At 33.4% G+C, this 15,368-nt stretch overlaps 2 protein-coding genes across 3 annotated transcripts in view; one reads left to right on the top strand and one right to left on the bottom strand.

The window, feature by feature from the left end:
* Nucleotides 1-15,368, top strand: part of LOC118188232 (junctophilin-1-like) — a 162,151-nt gene that overhangs the window by 22,173 nt on the left and 124,610 nt on the right. The gene's annotated exons all lie outside the window — the stretch shown is intronic.
* Nucleotides 1-15,368, bottom strand: part of LOC118193671 (uncharacterized) — a 119,580-nt gene that overhangs the window by 55,914 nt on the left and 48,298 nt on the right. The window contains exon 1 of one of the 2 annotated variants that reach the window (XM_085824958.1): nt 577-852. The exons of the other annotated variant lie outside the window; for it this stretch is intronic. Within the exon in view, the coding sequence (XP_085681084.1) occupies nt 577-606 (30 nt within the window). The 5' untranslated portion in view covers nt 607-852. Of the gene's footprint in view, nt 1-576; nt 853-15,368 lie in introns of those variants that run through there. 2 annotated transcript variants of the gene reach the window in all.

The raw sequence follows: 15,368 nt of genomic DNA, 5'->3' as shown, positions 1-15,368 counted from the left end.
CACGAAGGCATCCCTCCCTTTAGGCAGATAGCCCTCGAGGCTTTGCCATAATCACACACACCTGTATTTCCGGTTTGACAAGATTTAAATAATAGCTTGTAATATTTAAAAAACAGGAACTGTTTTAACGATCATTTTCAGAGTTTTCATTCTTTAAACCGTGTTTTCAGAGTTTGCATGTTTTTGATAAACGCTATTAGTAAAAGTCCTAAAACTAACCCAGTTTTGAGCTAAAATACATAATATTTTTATTGCTTGTTTATTATGTACACTCAATAGAAGTAAGGATGGGTTTTGCAAAGTACTGAAAAGGAAAGTTATTGAAGATGGAAATGTAACTGAAATTAAATTTTTTCACAGTTTTCATATAAATATCTTCTATTTTTTTTCTCAAAAACTAAGTCATTAATCACAAAATTATTCCTTAAAGTTATAAAATAACAAATACCAAATATAATAAACAAAACTGGCTAAAAAGACTGAAAATTGTGCAAGAAGAAAAATATTTTAATTGTTCAATTTTTGTTCAAAAAATTTATACTTAAAAAAGTACGAGAAAAATATTTAACGTTTTACCTTCAGAGCAGCTTCAACACGGAGTAGCATTTCGCTGTACACCTTACTGTGGTGAATTTTACCTTTTTCCAGACACTCTTAATGGATAATACCACGGCAATGCCACCAGATACAAAGCATGATCTTTTTGTTAGTCAAATTGCGCTTTGCGAAGTTACCGGCCGGCACACCGGGCGCAGTCACGCTCCCTTTTCGGCCTGTGTTGTTGAAGTAAATCAACCTTTAATCACAAGTGACGATACGTTCCAGAGGTTTTGTCCTTGCGCTGATATTCGAGCAGATTAATGCAAGCCCGAACACGGTGCTGTCCTTATCTGCTTGAGTCAGGTCATGCGGCACCTAGCGAATGAACTTGAACGTCAAGTTTATGTGATTCATAGAGCCGCTAATAGACATGGCACTCACGTCTAACTTAGCAAGCTCTAGAGTGTTTGTATAATGATCTTCTTCCACAAATTCTCGCAGGCGGGCCTCATCAACATCAGAAAGACGGGCAGAGGGCTCTGCTTCTTGAATGTTACAGTCCTTATTTTTGAACTTTCCGTACCAAGCCTTCACAGTGTCAAATGATACAACAGTAGTACTTAAAGCTGCACACATGATTTGGTGACATTCTATAGCTGACTTTTTGCAACAGAACTGGAAGTAAATGATGGTTCTAACCTAGTAGTAGCGTGATGGCTTCATTTCAGAGGCCTTGTACGTAATGATATTTTTTTACAAATTTCAGAACACAGAGTTCTAAAGAATGTGTATTTCTTTCAAATGTCAAAAATCATTTTACAAAATATGATTAAAAACGCCAATGCGAAATATTTGCGCAGAGGATACTTGCGGTGGCGGGAAGCTAACCAAGCCATGTTCTTCCAGTTGGCCGCGGCTGAGCTCCCTGTTTTTCTTTTATTTTTTTTCAAGATTTCCTGGTCATGTCAGGAAGATTCTCTGCATCCTTATCTGCCCGAAATTTTCAGACTGGCGAGAGCATCCTGGTTGTTTGCGGGCATAATGCTGAAAGGCCTGACAACATTTACATGAGAATTCCCAGGTCCGACTTGGCATGTTGTAGAGTTCCTCACTTTGTAAATTACAGTAGAACGTGAAGAATCTTTAAGAACTGCTAAACGAATAATTGCTTAAGTTCATGTGACAAGAAACAACTAGATGGACGGGTAACTAACCCTTTATTATTCAGATAAAATTTAACAGAACTCCGTCTTGGAGTGTACAATAAATGCCGGCACTTGGGCTTGAACTTAAGAGGCTAAGAAATAAACTAAAACTAATCTAAACTAAAGAGATATAGCCAAAGCTATCAAGATTCTAACGGAATTGACCCCTTAACGCTAATTGACAGCGAAGCTATCAAGGGCCTGAGTACGGCCGAGCGTAATAACAGCTTTGCGAGAGAGTAGCCAAAAAAGCAGACGCGCGCAAATCAGAAACTCTGATTGTCTCTAACTCAGCAAGTAGAACTTCGCGGTTAAATACCGCTCTTCCTCATTATGTATTCAGAGTGATTCTAAAACTACGTTTTGGCCGGAAGTAGTAAGTTGAAGTTAAGAATTTGACAGGAAAGGAACTTAAAATTTAACTGTAAATAAAATTAACATAATCCTTGCAATGTGATCAAGGGTGGTCGGTGACTGGCAATCGATGTATAACAATTTATCTATAAACAAATACGTGGGATTTTTGAACGAAGGATTCCATTTCTTTCCAGGAACGAAACAATGTTCTTCTTTGGACCACCGTGAAAGGAAACAAAGACAGGAGAACGGTACGTGATTACAAGTCACGATTCAGCTTTCCCAAGAATTGTTATGGAGTCATGGGAAAATAACGTATCTGAGAATTTCGAGTTGGTTGTTGAAGCTGAAGATTGTAAAAATAACAAATAGCTGAAGAAAACAAACAACCGTAACAAATAGCTGAAGTCATCACAAAATAATTAAGAAAGCTCCTGAGCCGGAAAATGCAAAAGCTTTTCAGGGGTCAAAAGCTACTTCGATTCTGCCATTCTCAGCATTGGAATCTGACTGGAGTACATTAAAATCTGTCAAATGAGATATATCTGCATTTGGAGTCTTTCATATGTTTCATATATATAACTCTTTTCCTGTGAGTGGTATTTTTTACAGAAGGTTTGGTAGTATTTCAGAAACTTTAAGGAGAGTAAGATGGTTTTAGTTAGCATAAAACAGGCAAAATATTTAATGAGTCTAACAGTCTCATTTCATAAAAATATTTACTATTTCTAATTAGACTGATTTCGATGCATTGTTATTTAAATCAATCAAATTAAAGGGTAGAAAAAATATTCTTAAGAGCTGCGTTGATTGCTCTTAAATTGCTCTGCTTTTTATTAATAACAGACAGATTAATGCAAGTAGCAACACACTGGCGCGTGAAATATAAAAGTATTTTGTTTTGGGCAGTGGCAACACATTGCGTTTAAACAGACACAATGCTTTTAAACTATTGATTAAATTGAAAGAATCTTTCATATTGCCGAATAGCAGCAATCTGACGCGCCGTGGTTAAAAATGTGTATTATAAAAAGTGCTGCCGCTGCGCAATTCGATATAGTCGAGTTTGTTAATCAGAAATTCATTAATTTGACAACCTTTCGCATTCAGGTATATCTACAACTTCAAAACTGGTACGCTAACGCTACATTTGGCCTAACATGGATACTTTTATCAAGAACTCCGTGAAGGCTTAGAAAAATGTCAATGTTCAAAGATACATGGCATACGAAATCACACATTTCGACATTTTTACTTCCTAATGTTAGATTTTCTTATATTCACATTGATTTTATTTGCCCATTAACAATTTCCGAAGGTTTTAGTTGCAATGGTGACTTTTTCCTACTTTGCAACAGGGTAAAGTAAAAAAATGAGTTTTTAAATGTTCAAAGTCATAACCGAACTTCTACCATCATAAAAAAATGAGTTTTTAAATGTTTAAAGTCATAACCGAACTTCTACCATCGAAAATGATGGCTGGTTTCATTTTGATGCGCGCATGATGACTAGTCTTCCATCGGATCTCCTGCTGCTGGCGGAGATTGAAATCTTTGGGAGGCGAAGGCAAAATAAATGTTGCTCGGTCTTGCACGGTCCGTAATTGATTCGGGCGCCGCTTATGTTTTTTGATGCAGTACATTTGAAAAATATCGAGATTCGAACTCCGGACCTTCCGATTATGCGTTGGACACACTTCCAGTTACGTCACGAAGGCACGCATAGAGAACGGAAAAAATGCTTTTCAAATGTAATACGTTTTAACTACTGCAATAGCTCGGCAACTGTAAAGAAATGTGAGGACTCCGATTTCGGTATTAAATCTAAATTAAATAAAGCCCCAAGCTATAGATTCGAAAATATAAAGAGTATAAAATAAGAATTCTTGAAATTAGAAACCAAAATTCCCTTAAGTAAATTAAAACCAATGAGCTAAAGAAATTTTGAACCAAAGAAAGTGCAAAATAGTTTAAAAAAAAAAAACAATAATGTAAATCAAAAGTAATTATTGCGAACCAAAAGTAAATGTATGTTAAAGTCAAAATTTTAATGAAACGAAATTACTTTATTTAGAAAGAGGTTTACTTTAAAGCAAAATAAATAAATAAGCTTTAAAGATAATTTACGCGCAAAAGTATTTTCCAGATTGAAGGAAAACGAAAAAATTATACAAAAGAATGCAAGGCTTGTTGCTTAAAATGAGAAATATTATGAACGACTGTAATGTCACTAGGTTATATCAATGCAAGAGATGTGAAAAATGCGCTATGCACACGCGGGGATTCGAACTCTGGAGATCCCGATTACACGTCGCAAGTGTTTCCAGTTACACTACTAAGACACGCGGAAAGGAGAGAGAAAATACCTTGTAATATTGCCTTTTACTGGCTCCTGTTCACGTTACACACGGGGAAAATCATGAAAACCAGCTATGCAGCCTATAGCTTGGATTCAAATCCAAGTTGAAGTACCAGTAATCAACCGTCTTGACCACTCGGCCACTGTTAGAGCGATGATTGCCTGAAAGCTGTACGTAGTAGTCTCAAATATAACGCGAATAGCCCATGCAAGAAACGTTTCGGAAAATACCAATGTTGTAGTTACGTACGTCCTATGTGTACGGTTGCTACGTGCAACACTTTTGCACGTGGTGCAAACGTATTTTATACTTTATACAAGGATTTGAATTGGATAAATTTTCGTCAGAACTGTATAACTTTATAAATCAAGTTTCCGAGGAAAATTTAGAAAATATTTCTGATTTAAATATTTATATTAAATAACTAACTCAATAGTGGATATCTGTAAGAAAAATAAGAAGATGGACAAATTTAAACAGAGCAATGCTCTGGGTAAACAGGTGCATTGGTGGTCCGAAAAAATGGATGTTTTAAGAAGTCAAGTTCACTGTATCGAAGAAAATTTCAGAGATGTTACAATCGTATAGAGAAAAATTTGTTAAACATTCAATATAAGAAGAAATTAGCTGAATATATAAGAGAAATCAACATTAGTAAAAATTTTGCTTGGGAACAACTATGTGACACTTTGAATATTCCATCAGCCTTTTGGCATTCCTTACTATATTGCTGTTAATACATTTTAACCAGCTTTACAAATTGCCTCTTTGAAATATCAAGATGGATCTTATACTAAGAATATATACGAAACAGTAAATTACCTCCTACAATATCGCTTTCCTTGTGATACTACTAATAGTGATGTATCATGTCATTATCAAGTTAAATCAGATTGTAGGATACCTCCAGAGACCGTAAATGATTATGATTTTACTTTGGATGAAGTGGAATTTACTCTTAAAAAGTTAAATAAAGGTAAAGCTCCTGGTAAATGCTCCTGGCCTGACAATGGATATTATTTTAGAAATCTTTGAATGTAATAAAAAGTTCTTTGTAGCTATTCTGAATGAATGTCTTCGGGGGGGGGGTATTTTTCCTGAATGTTGGAAAGAGGTTGATTTGGTTTTGTTCAACAAAGAAAGAAAGGATAAAGAAGATCTTTTCTCTTTTCGCCCCATTTGTTTACTGCATTCCTGGGTTACTGCCTTCCTGCCAAGTGCTGGATAAACTCATGACACAACGGTTACAGTATTATTTATTATCAAATAATCTTTTAAATAAAAATCAGTTTGGTTTTATGCCGAGTAAAAGTATTACCCAGGCTATAGATAATTTAATTTCTGACATCCTTCGAAATAGGTAATGGTAAACATGCTGCAATTTTATCCTTAGATGTGAAGACCACTTACAACAATGTTTGGTGGCCAATTTTATTAAAGGAATTAAAAAATATGAAATGTCCAAGAAATATATTCTTATTAATATGTGATTTTCTGAATGAAAGAAAAGTTTCCTTATATGATGGTGATAAGTGGCATCGCAGAAATTACCAAAGGGGTTGTCCCCAAGGCTCAATATCTGGTTCACTTTTGTGGAATATTATTGCTAACATAGCTTTAAATATAAACCTTACCACAAAATGTTAGTATACAAGCTTATGCTGACGATTTTGGTTTACTGGCCACGGGAAGTGGTCATCATACTATTGATAAAGCTTTAAGTTTCGCCACTCAAGAATTGAAGAAGTGGTCTTTCCATGTTAAACTCAGATTTGATCCAAAGAAGATCTTTCTTTTGGGTATTGCCAAAACTAATACTTGATCAATACATTTTAGGTGCAAACTGTATGGACAACCAATTAGAGTCTCTAAGACAATCAAATATTTGGGCATTACGATCGATGAAAAACTTACTTTTATACCTCACCTAGATCAAATAAAGATCGAATGCACCCATATTCTTAATAGACTTAGTAAAATCAATGCCCAAGGAAAAGTTCTTAAGAGTTTATATAAAAGAGCTATTGAGAGAAAGATCTTGTATGCATATGGCACATGGTGGACTGGAAGTGTCCGAATGCGTAACAATATTTTGCAAATTCAAAGAATCGCTTTATTGGGGATTACTAAGTGTTTTAGAACTTGTTCCACAGTAGCTCTTCAGATTTTGGCTGGATGTCCTCCGATCGATATTTTAGCGGGAAAAGAATACGCTATCTTTAAATTAAAAGCTGGTAATAACACTATCGATTGTTTCAGTGAGATCTTCTCGGCTAGAGATTTTGACTTTTAGAAAGGATTAGACATCCATCCAGCTTTATTGAAACGGTTGAATTGGCATAAAGGCCTCCCCAGTATGACAGGCTACACGGTTTTTACAGATGGATCTAAATTAAATGGTCATGTGTGGGCAGCCTTTTGTGTGTTCTCACAGGAGAAACTAAGCTTATAAAGGAAATATAGACGTTCTGACAATGCGTCTGTCTACCAGACAGAGTTAGTGGCCCTGAGAGAGGCTTTATATTGTTTTATTTCTAATTCTGCGCTAGATCCTGTAGAAATCTATAGTGACTGCGAAAGCGCATTTGTTTCAATTACAGACGTTTCTCCAAGTAACGATTTAATTAAACAGATGAAAGATATGCTCATTTTTTTTAGCGCATTCAGAGATATTAAACTCTTTTGGACGAAGAGTCATATTGGTACCATTGGTAACGAGTTAGCAGATAGATTGGCAAAGGCTGCCACTGAAAATCAAATTATTGAATTTGAAGTAAATACTTCTTTTGACAGTTTGAAATCCTTGTTGAAAAGAAAAAACGTTTGACTCTATGGCAAGCAAAGTGGAACGACACAGATTCTAAAGGAAAATTCACATATAATTTAATTTCAACTTAAGTGAGAGAAGATGCCTAAGTGAAAAGTATCAAGCTGTAACTAATCATGTACACTTTCCCTTTTATTATAATAGGTTTTCGATTAAAAATTGTGCCTGTCCATGTGGCATGAGTAATATCGATGTTGAGTACATGTTGTTTAGATGCTCTTCTATGAAAAATATTGTTCTAAGATTTATTTCAGATATTGCTAAATTTAATACTCTAAAGGATCTAAGTAAAAATTCAGTGACTGAATTGAAATTGTCAAATTTCATAAAATATGTATCTCTAAATGAAATGAATTTATTTATTGATTGTGTTTAAAATTTCCCTGTCTGTTTTACGAAAACCTAGGGTGTTTATGATATTTTGTTATTTTATTTCTTTGTATATGTATGTTACATATTTTTATGCATTTAAGTAACATGTGCTATATTTTACAAAGTATGTAATAATGTGCTTTTGTTGGTGCTGGTAAATCTCACCAGCTCCTAGACTTAAAGTTCATATTTTAGTTGTTTATTCTATTTAAAGTTATTTCAGGTAGTATGGTGGTTGTTCTACTGATTAATGCGCCTGATTTAGGCCTTGTTTTAGATCTTAGTGTTTCTTTAATTAAATAGCTCCACTAAGCCCTGTTAAGCCTCTAATAGCGGTACAGGAAGTTCGACCAGTCATACTTTATACAAACATTCTTTTGCACGTCGTAAAAATGTTGTAAAAATTTCGAAAAGCACCATTGTTGTAAGTTATGAGGATGCGGTTGTAACGTACTTTATAGCACATGCTGTAAACGCGCCATTTTAGCACGTCTTGTGGAACGTACTTCATAGCACATGCTGCAAACGTATCGAAAATTACCAATGTTATATATTGAAATATATGTTTTGATATTACGGGTGTAACACGCACAGCTTTAGCACGTCGTGTAGAACGTTCTTTATAGCACATGCTGGGAACGCTTCGAAAAGTATCAATGTTATATGTGTAAATGTACGTGCTAAAAACACGGTCGTAATCCGTTCCATTTTAGCACATCGTGTAGGTGTTATTGCACATACTAGGATCGTTAAAAAAAATAACAGTGTTGTACGTTGGAATTTACGTTCTAAGAACACGGTTGTAATACATACCACTTTAACACGTCGTGTAGAACGTTGCACTCAAAATTAAAAGAACAACTATTCTATGCAACAAATAAAATCTTAAATACAAGACATGTGGCTAAAAATTTGATTTAACACAAAATGAAACATAAAATTATCATTCTAAAAACAATTAATAAATAAAACAATACAGAATCCTACAACAATAACGAAAATCAAAAATATAATCAAAAAGGGTTACAGTATTTACAAATGTTTAAAATGATGTGTAATATTATTTTAAACATTTATAAATACGTTATATATATAATATACATATATTTAAATATATGTATAATAAATAATTTATATATTTAAATATATAATATACATCCAGATTTGCATTTCACATAATACGCGAACTGAAACTTGAAAGTTGTAAACATATAAACAAGTCGCGGGTTGGAAGAAAAAGAAATTAGAAAACTGCAGGATCTCAAAATTCTCTTTCCCCTCCTTTTTCTGTCAAAAATAAGAACAACAAAAGTGTAACACACCGGCTGCGGATAAAAACATCTTCATCATCCATTTTGCAAGGTTCCTTACGAGGAGTTATTTTTAGGTGTAGCTCCCAAAAATATTATATTCGTATCTTTCAAATAAAAGCGGTGCGAAAACGAGAAGGAATATGAATGACATTTTCGCATATCGCAGTGTAGTCAGCTCAGTCCCGAATAACGAGGCTGTAGATTAAGAAACCCGGTCTAAAAAAATTTAGATTATTTATTGCGGAACTATGGTTTGTAACATCTTTTAGTGTCACAAAACCTTCAGCGTAAAGTAAAACTGTCAACTAAAATTACGAAAAAGAAAGAAAAATGCTTAGAATAAGAGTTTTAAGAGCAAATCACATCTGCTAAATCGAGGATTACCCACCTTTTTATTGCATCGTCCATTTTAAAAAGAATGGTTTCTTCATCGAACCCCCCTTAACATTTTTCGCTGTCATGTACAGTATGCAGTATAATCCACTTTAAATCCATTTTACAAATTACATTGTAAAATGGATTTAAAGTGGATTCAAAGGAGATTTTTTCGTGACGTCGGGACGTACTATGTACTGAGGTATCTCACATAACTCAAAAATCATTAGCCGTAGAAAATTGTAATTTTGTACATAGATTGCTATAATATCTAGTTATGTAAACTTCAAAAAAAAAATGGGACAGTTCGATATCTCCCGTTCTACTTGGCCGATTGACGAAATTCAACTTACTTTTTTTATGTCTCGAAAGCGCAACTTAGGATATGTATTAGATTTATATACAGCATTGTTCTAAAATAGGTATTTTGACACAAAATCGGACTTTTTCTGAAATAACATACCAATGTTTTTCCATATTTCAATTCTACGACTCAAATTACCCCAAACAACCAAGTTTTGTCAAAATTGCACGAGTAGTTTTTAAAAAAATTAGCTCTCAAAATTCTAATTCCTCAATGCTGATTGAATTTGGTATATATTTATTAATCTTTCTTATTTTATTAAACTTATTTGATTCTTCCTTTCACATTTCAAAATTTAGGTTCATTCCAAATAAAATTCACCCATTTTGAATGATTAATTTGTATTTTTAAATAATTTTTATAAATTTTTCAAAAATTTTTTAATTATAATCTATAAATGTTTACCATTATCTTAAAGTATATGTATTTCTAAGCATACCTGCAAAAAATTACAGTTTGTTAATTCAAAATTTCCGAAGATATACATTGGATTTATATATTGGCGCGTTTTGAAATTTATCATACTTGTTGAAAACGATAAAACAGCAAATGTAGTTTAGGCACTTTGCTAAAATTATTTGGAAGTAGAAACGATGTGACTTTTTTCCGTTGTTGCACAATGTAAAAAGGTGTTAACGAGGTGCCTTTTTTTCCGAACCGGCATAATGGAAGGGAAAGGAATATTGGTTGCACATATTAAGAAGTTCGCCAAGGGAATTATTCTTGGTGCAAACTGAAAAAAATTGTCCGAAGATAAATTTTTGAATTTCTCCATAAATTTCGCACCAAATTTTACAAAATTTAATATTTAGGCATAATTTGAGTCGTAGAATCGAAATATGGGAAAAAAATTGGCATGTTAAAAAAAGAAAAAGTCCGATTTTGTGTCAAAATACCTATGTTAGAACAATGCTATATATAAATCTAATATATATCCTAAGTCGCGCTTTCGAGACATGAGAAACGCAATTTGAATTTAGTCAATCGGCCCAGTAGAACGGGAGATATAGAACTCCCCGCCCCTTTTTTTTTTGTGCGCAGTGTACCTCCCTTTTTTATTGCAATCGGGAGAACGAAATACATAAATACATCTGTGATGATTTATTCGAAACAGGATGAACGTGGAGGCGATGGCCGAAGGAAGGAGCTGCTGGCTGCTGAGCTAAACGTTTTTTTAGAGCACATATTCCTTTAGCGTCACGCAGTCAGGCGGTGAGAGTAATGAAGACACTGAAATTGAAATCGAAGATGTAAAAAAGCATTTCTTTTCTTCTCAGTCCTTTCTTTTTTGGTGGACGTACTTTCTTATGACATAGCTTGTTGCAGTAATTTAGAATATACATCTATTTCAGGCATTACACATTATATAAAACTTACCTGCGTCACACTATGCGATGAATAAAGGAAGAAAAATGTAAACAGAGCGGTACAGACTATTCAAAGAGAGCAAGGAAAGCATACTATTTCTAGTAATGGCGGTATTTATTCTGAGCACGTGCGTATATAAAGCCAAGCTGCTATTGGTCGTTTTTTGGTTTTAGTTCCATTTGCATCCAGAGTTATGTAAGAGTCATATCACATTAGAATGTCTCGAATTTGAGAGAAAAGGGAATAAGGGTTAATTTAGAGGTTGCCAATTATTGTCATTGTGTTAGCGTAGCAGTCTTTCATACGTCACATAGTTTATACTTACAATATTTACCTCCCTTCAAAGAGAAAAAAGGCTGGGACAGCGTTTTTGAGAATGCTTTTTACGACATTTACAGTGTATAAGACTATATATAAATCTAATATATATCATATATAGCTTTTTTCTGTATATTAGAAAATTATGGGAATAATTTAATTTACGAAGAACAGGAAAACCTAACAAAACGAAAAGTAGCCATGTATAAACTACGGGTTACTATCACAATGTTATTTTTTTAAAGAAACCTACATTTCAATAAGAATACATAGTAATACTAGTAACATTGCAATATCCATTATGATAGATTCGCTTTTACTTCTCTGTAACTTGAATCTCTCCTATTCTTATCGCTGTATCTGCTATTCCTTAGGCCTCAACTCATTCATAAATAATTAAAAAAGGTGAATGAGCATCAGACTCGATGAAATCGTAGATTGAATTTTCGTTCTCGTTTGCTTAGCTGTGCTAGGTCTGTTCTTGTATAAGGCTAGCGTAAAATGCTACCTTTAAAAGGGAAAGGTTCGGGCTCACTTTCGCTAGTATCTTGGAAGAGTTTGTATTTCTTAGTAAGACTACAACTATTGCTATGCGGACGAATCCATTCTAAAATTTAGAGAAGCTCGTTGTCTGAACGCAGTGAGAAAGGAGAAAATAACGCGATATTTTTTTTTAATTTTCGGAATTTTAACTTAACCGTAGGCTTTGAATGGAAAAACTGAAATGGTACGATTTTCAAGAAAACAACGGTTAGGAAAGACTGAAAAGGAACATAACCAAATATCTCTTGAAGGTATAGCCATAAATGTTTTAAATGGTTAGAAAATAATCCAAACAAGACTCAGTTTTAGCACTGGTCACATGCTACCTTTTACCGACATTACAAATGATTCACCATATTTCGCGAAGTTTTGCTAATAAAAGATTAACACTTTAAGAAATGAAGTAAAACCTTTCAAATTTAAATTAAAACACTGCAAATCAGGTCCATGAAATTTTAAAGCTGACCTATGATGACCAAGGGTTCGATAGACGAATATACACCGGCAATTGAGCAGCAATAATCAATATTCCATTAATTACGAAAATTACTATTAAAATTGATAATTGATTATTATTGATATAAAGCTGCATTGTGTATTAAAAGCAAAATCATATAAAATAAGTATAAATGAAAATGCATTAAAGTTATTTAATATGCTATAAAATGCTATAACATACAGTTATGCACCTCTCTTTCTCATTGCAATCGCTAGTACCTTAAGTGTATATAATTGCAGTGTAATTGTGTTATAAATTGTACAAATACAATGTAGTTGTAACTGTAGGTAATTTTTTAGAATATAATTTTAATTGCACGATTTATCATTACAACTGTAAATTATAATTGTAATTGAGACAGCTTAACTACAGTCAGATATTGTAATGTAAATATTACTACACATTGTTATTGCAGTGTAGGTTTTCTAAAGAAATAATATTGTTATAGTTAGCGGTATTTTATCCATAACTACTTTTCATTTATTATGTTGTTACTGAAACCGCGTTCAACTTTCATATTTTCCCCTCTCGATTTTTGAAAGATATAATTAATTAGAAAAAGAAGGTAAATACGCGAAGAAATACTGTAATCATTTCATTGTAAAATTTCCCTTAGAGACTCCTTCAAGAAAGCATCCCTTTGCTTTAAGCAGATGATTCTCGTGTACTTTGCCATAAAAAAGGAATGAAACCAAACATTAAGATGCTTGGCTTTTCCTAATTAGACATTGAACTTGTGAGCATCATTCCAGAACACTGTTGTAAAATTTTTTGTCTTTTCGATCCTCTGTTCGATGATTTCCTATAGGCAGCTTAGTACATATGAGTTTTCACGTCGACCTTGAAAGTTGAAAGTTTGCATAGATCCCACCAAAGCTGCGGCAGTTGCTCCTGCGGAATTTTGAACGAACTGACGCCTCATTATTATTTATTAAACCATTAGTACTAGAGTCCTTCGTTTCTGGGCTTCCTAAAAAAGGCTTTTGACGATTCCTGCTGCTTTTAGGCCCTCTAAGTTTACGGGAAGCTTTGTTTAGAAGGCTCTTCCAGCTATTAAAGTTTGCAATTTTTAGTGTTTAGTCGGCCTTATTCAGCTGATCATATCCTATTCATTGATATTTCTTTTTTAATGATAAGATCTCATAACTTTTAAGACAATCCACTGCTTGCTGTTCTGTAGAAGAAAGGTTTCAAATGTTGTTAATGATTTATCTTTTTTTTTTTTTTTTTTTTTTTTTTTTTCAGAATGCAAGGGAAAAAGTACAAAATATCAGTTAATTTATTACCTTATTCATAAATGCAAATGCGACTTATTGAAAATCGGTCAGGATTACACCAAGCAAAAAACTTACCATTTAATAGTTATACCAAACGTAATTATTGAATCTCCAAAATGGTTGGCTGTGGTTCATGGCTAGCGCGATTTCTAGTTTTTTGTGGGCTATATCTCTAACTTTCTCTCTACTGTTACGCTAAAAACGCTAGGCTTAGCTGTTGCTTTTACGCAGATGACCAGTCTTCTTGAACTGTCAATGCGATTGCAGAATGCTCTAGTGGCATGGAAAATAAAGTAGACGCCGATGAATGTGATCGCGTTTAAATGTTATCATTCGGATATAGTTACCGACTTGACGAAGTCCCGCTCTTTTGCATGAAAAATACATCGCTTATCGTTATTAGCAATTTGATTAATATAATCAATATAATCAATATTATAGAATACATTTTTAAACAGAAGTAAAGTCCCCAAATAAGGTCAAAATGCACTTTGAAAATTGCCAAGTGATAGAGATATGTCGCCAAGTAAGAGATTAAGTCACCAAAAGACTTGATTTCGATTTTAATCAATCGTTTAAAATTAAGCAAATCAACCTCACTTTGGGTTAGCTTTAAATAACTCTAGCGATTTTGAGGGCGACCAGATACATGTGCTCTTTTTTTTTTTTTTTTTTTTTTTTTTTTTTTAAGAGGGGGAAAAAATATAAATTCTGCATAATCATTTACCCCTTCTGTTTGCTCTCTTGGGTAAGGGGAAATCATGAAAACATCTACTTACATTAGCACGTTCTCTTTCAACGAAGGACACTCTCCAAATATTAAAATTAAGAGTTCGGCTTCGGTAAAATAAAGTCCAGAAACTTTCTAAACAGATCATAAATGAACTTCCGAGGTTGAAGACATTCTGAACAGTCTATTAATTTTTTTTTCCGTTTTACTAACGAAATGCTGTTAAAGTGCGTATTATATGTCTCTGCTTATTACCCTAAAAGGTAAATTATCAGTGTTGAATCTGTTGCCAATTCGGAAAAACGTAAAATATTTTTCTTCCGTATTTAACCTGTTTGTTATTAATTAACAAAGAAAATTATTTAATAAAAACTCAGTTGTTAAGAAAATTTTTTAAAGTTTTTAATTGGATTGGTGTAAATGAAAATGCTTTTAATTCGTGATATATCTAATTAAAAACATTCATAAATTTATCGAATTATATTCCATGTTTTTTACGTAAGCATACAGAAGTTATATAATGTTCCCATGTTAGTCTAAATGCATATTCATCCGACACAAAATGATTAGCTGTTCCATCTGGATCAGCTCTATCAATAATTTCTATTAATAAACCATATTCACTTCAGATTTTATTTTTTTTATTTATGTCAAATTATTTAAATTCCATATGATTTAATTTAAATCCCATTGCATCCATTTTATTTTGAACAGCACTTTTTGTTATCGTTTAATGTTATCGTTCTCAAAATAGCCGTGGACAAACGTGATCACAATTAAGAGGAGCCCATTGTATGTATTCCACTGTTTTCGAGATGAATTTTACACAGTAACTTTAGATAACTACTTTAATGTTGTCTCTCTTTCTGCTGCAAGCTTCCCCATTTTGAAAATGGAATTCATATCTGCTACACGATGTGT

The sequence above is a fragment of the Stegodyphus dumicola genome, chromosome 10 (assembly GCF_044657685.1).
Source record: "Stegodyphus dumicola isolate Sdum_Otavi_A_Nest chromosome 10, ASM4465768v1".
NCBI lineage: Eukaryota > Metazoa > Arthropoda > Arachnida > Araneae > Eresidae > Stegodyphus > Stegodyphus dumicola.
The sequence above is the reverse complement of the archived record's forward strand: the minus strand, read 5'-3'. Positions and strand labels throughout refer to the sequence as shown.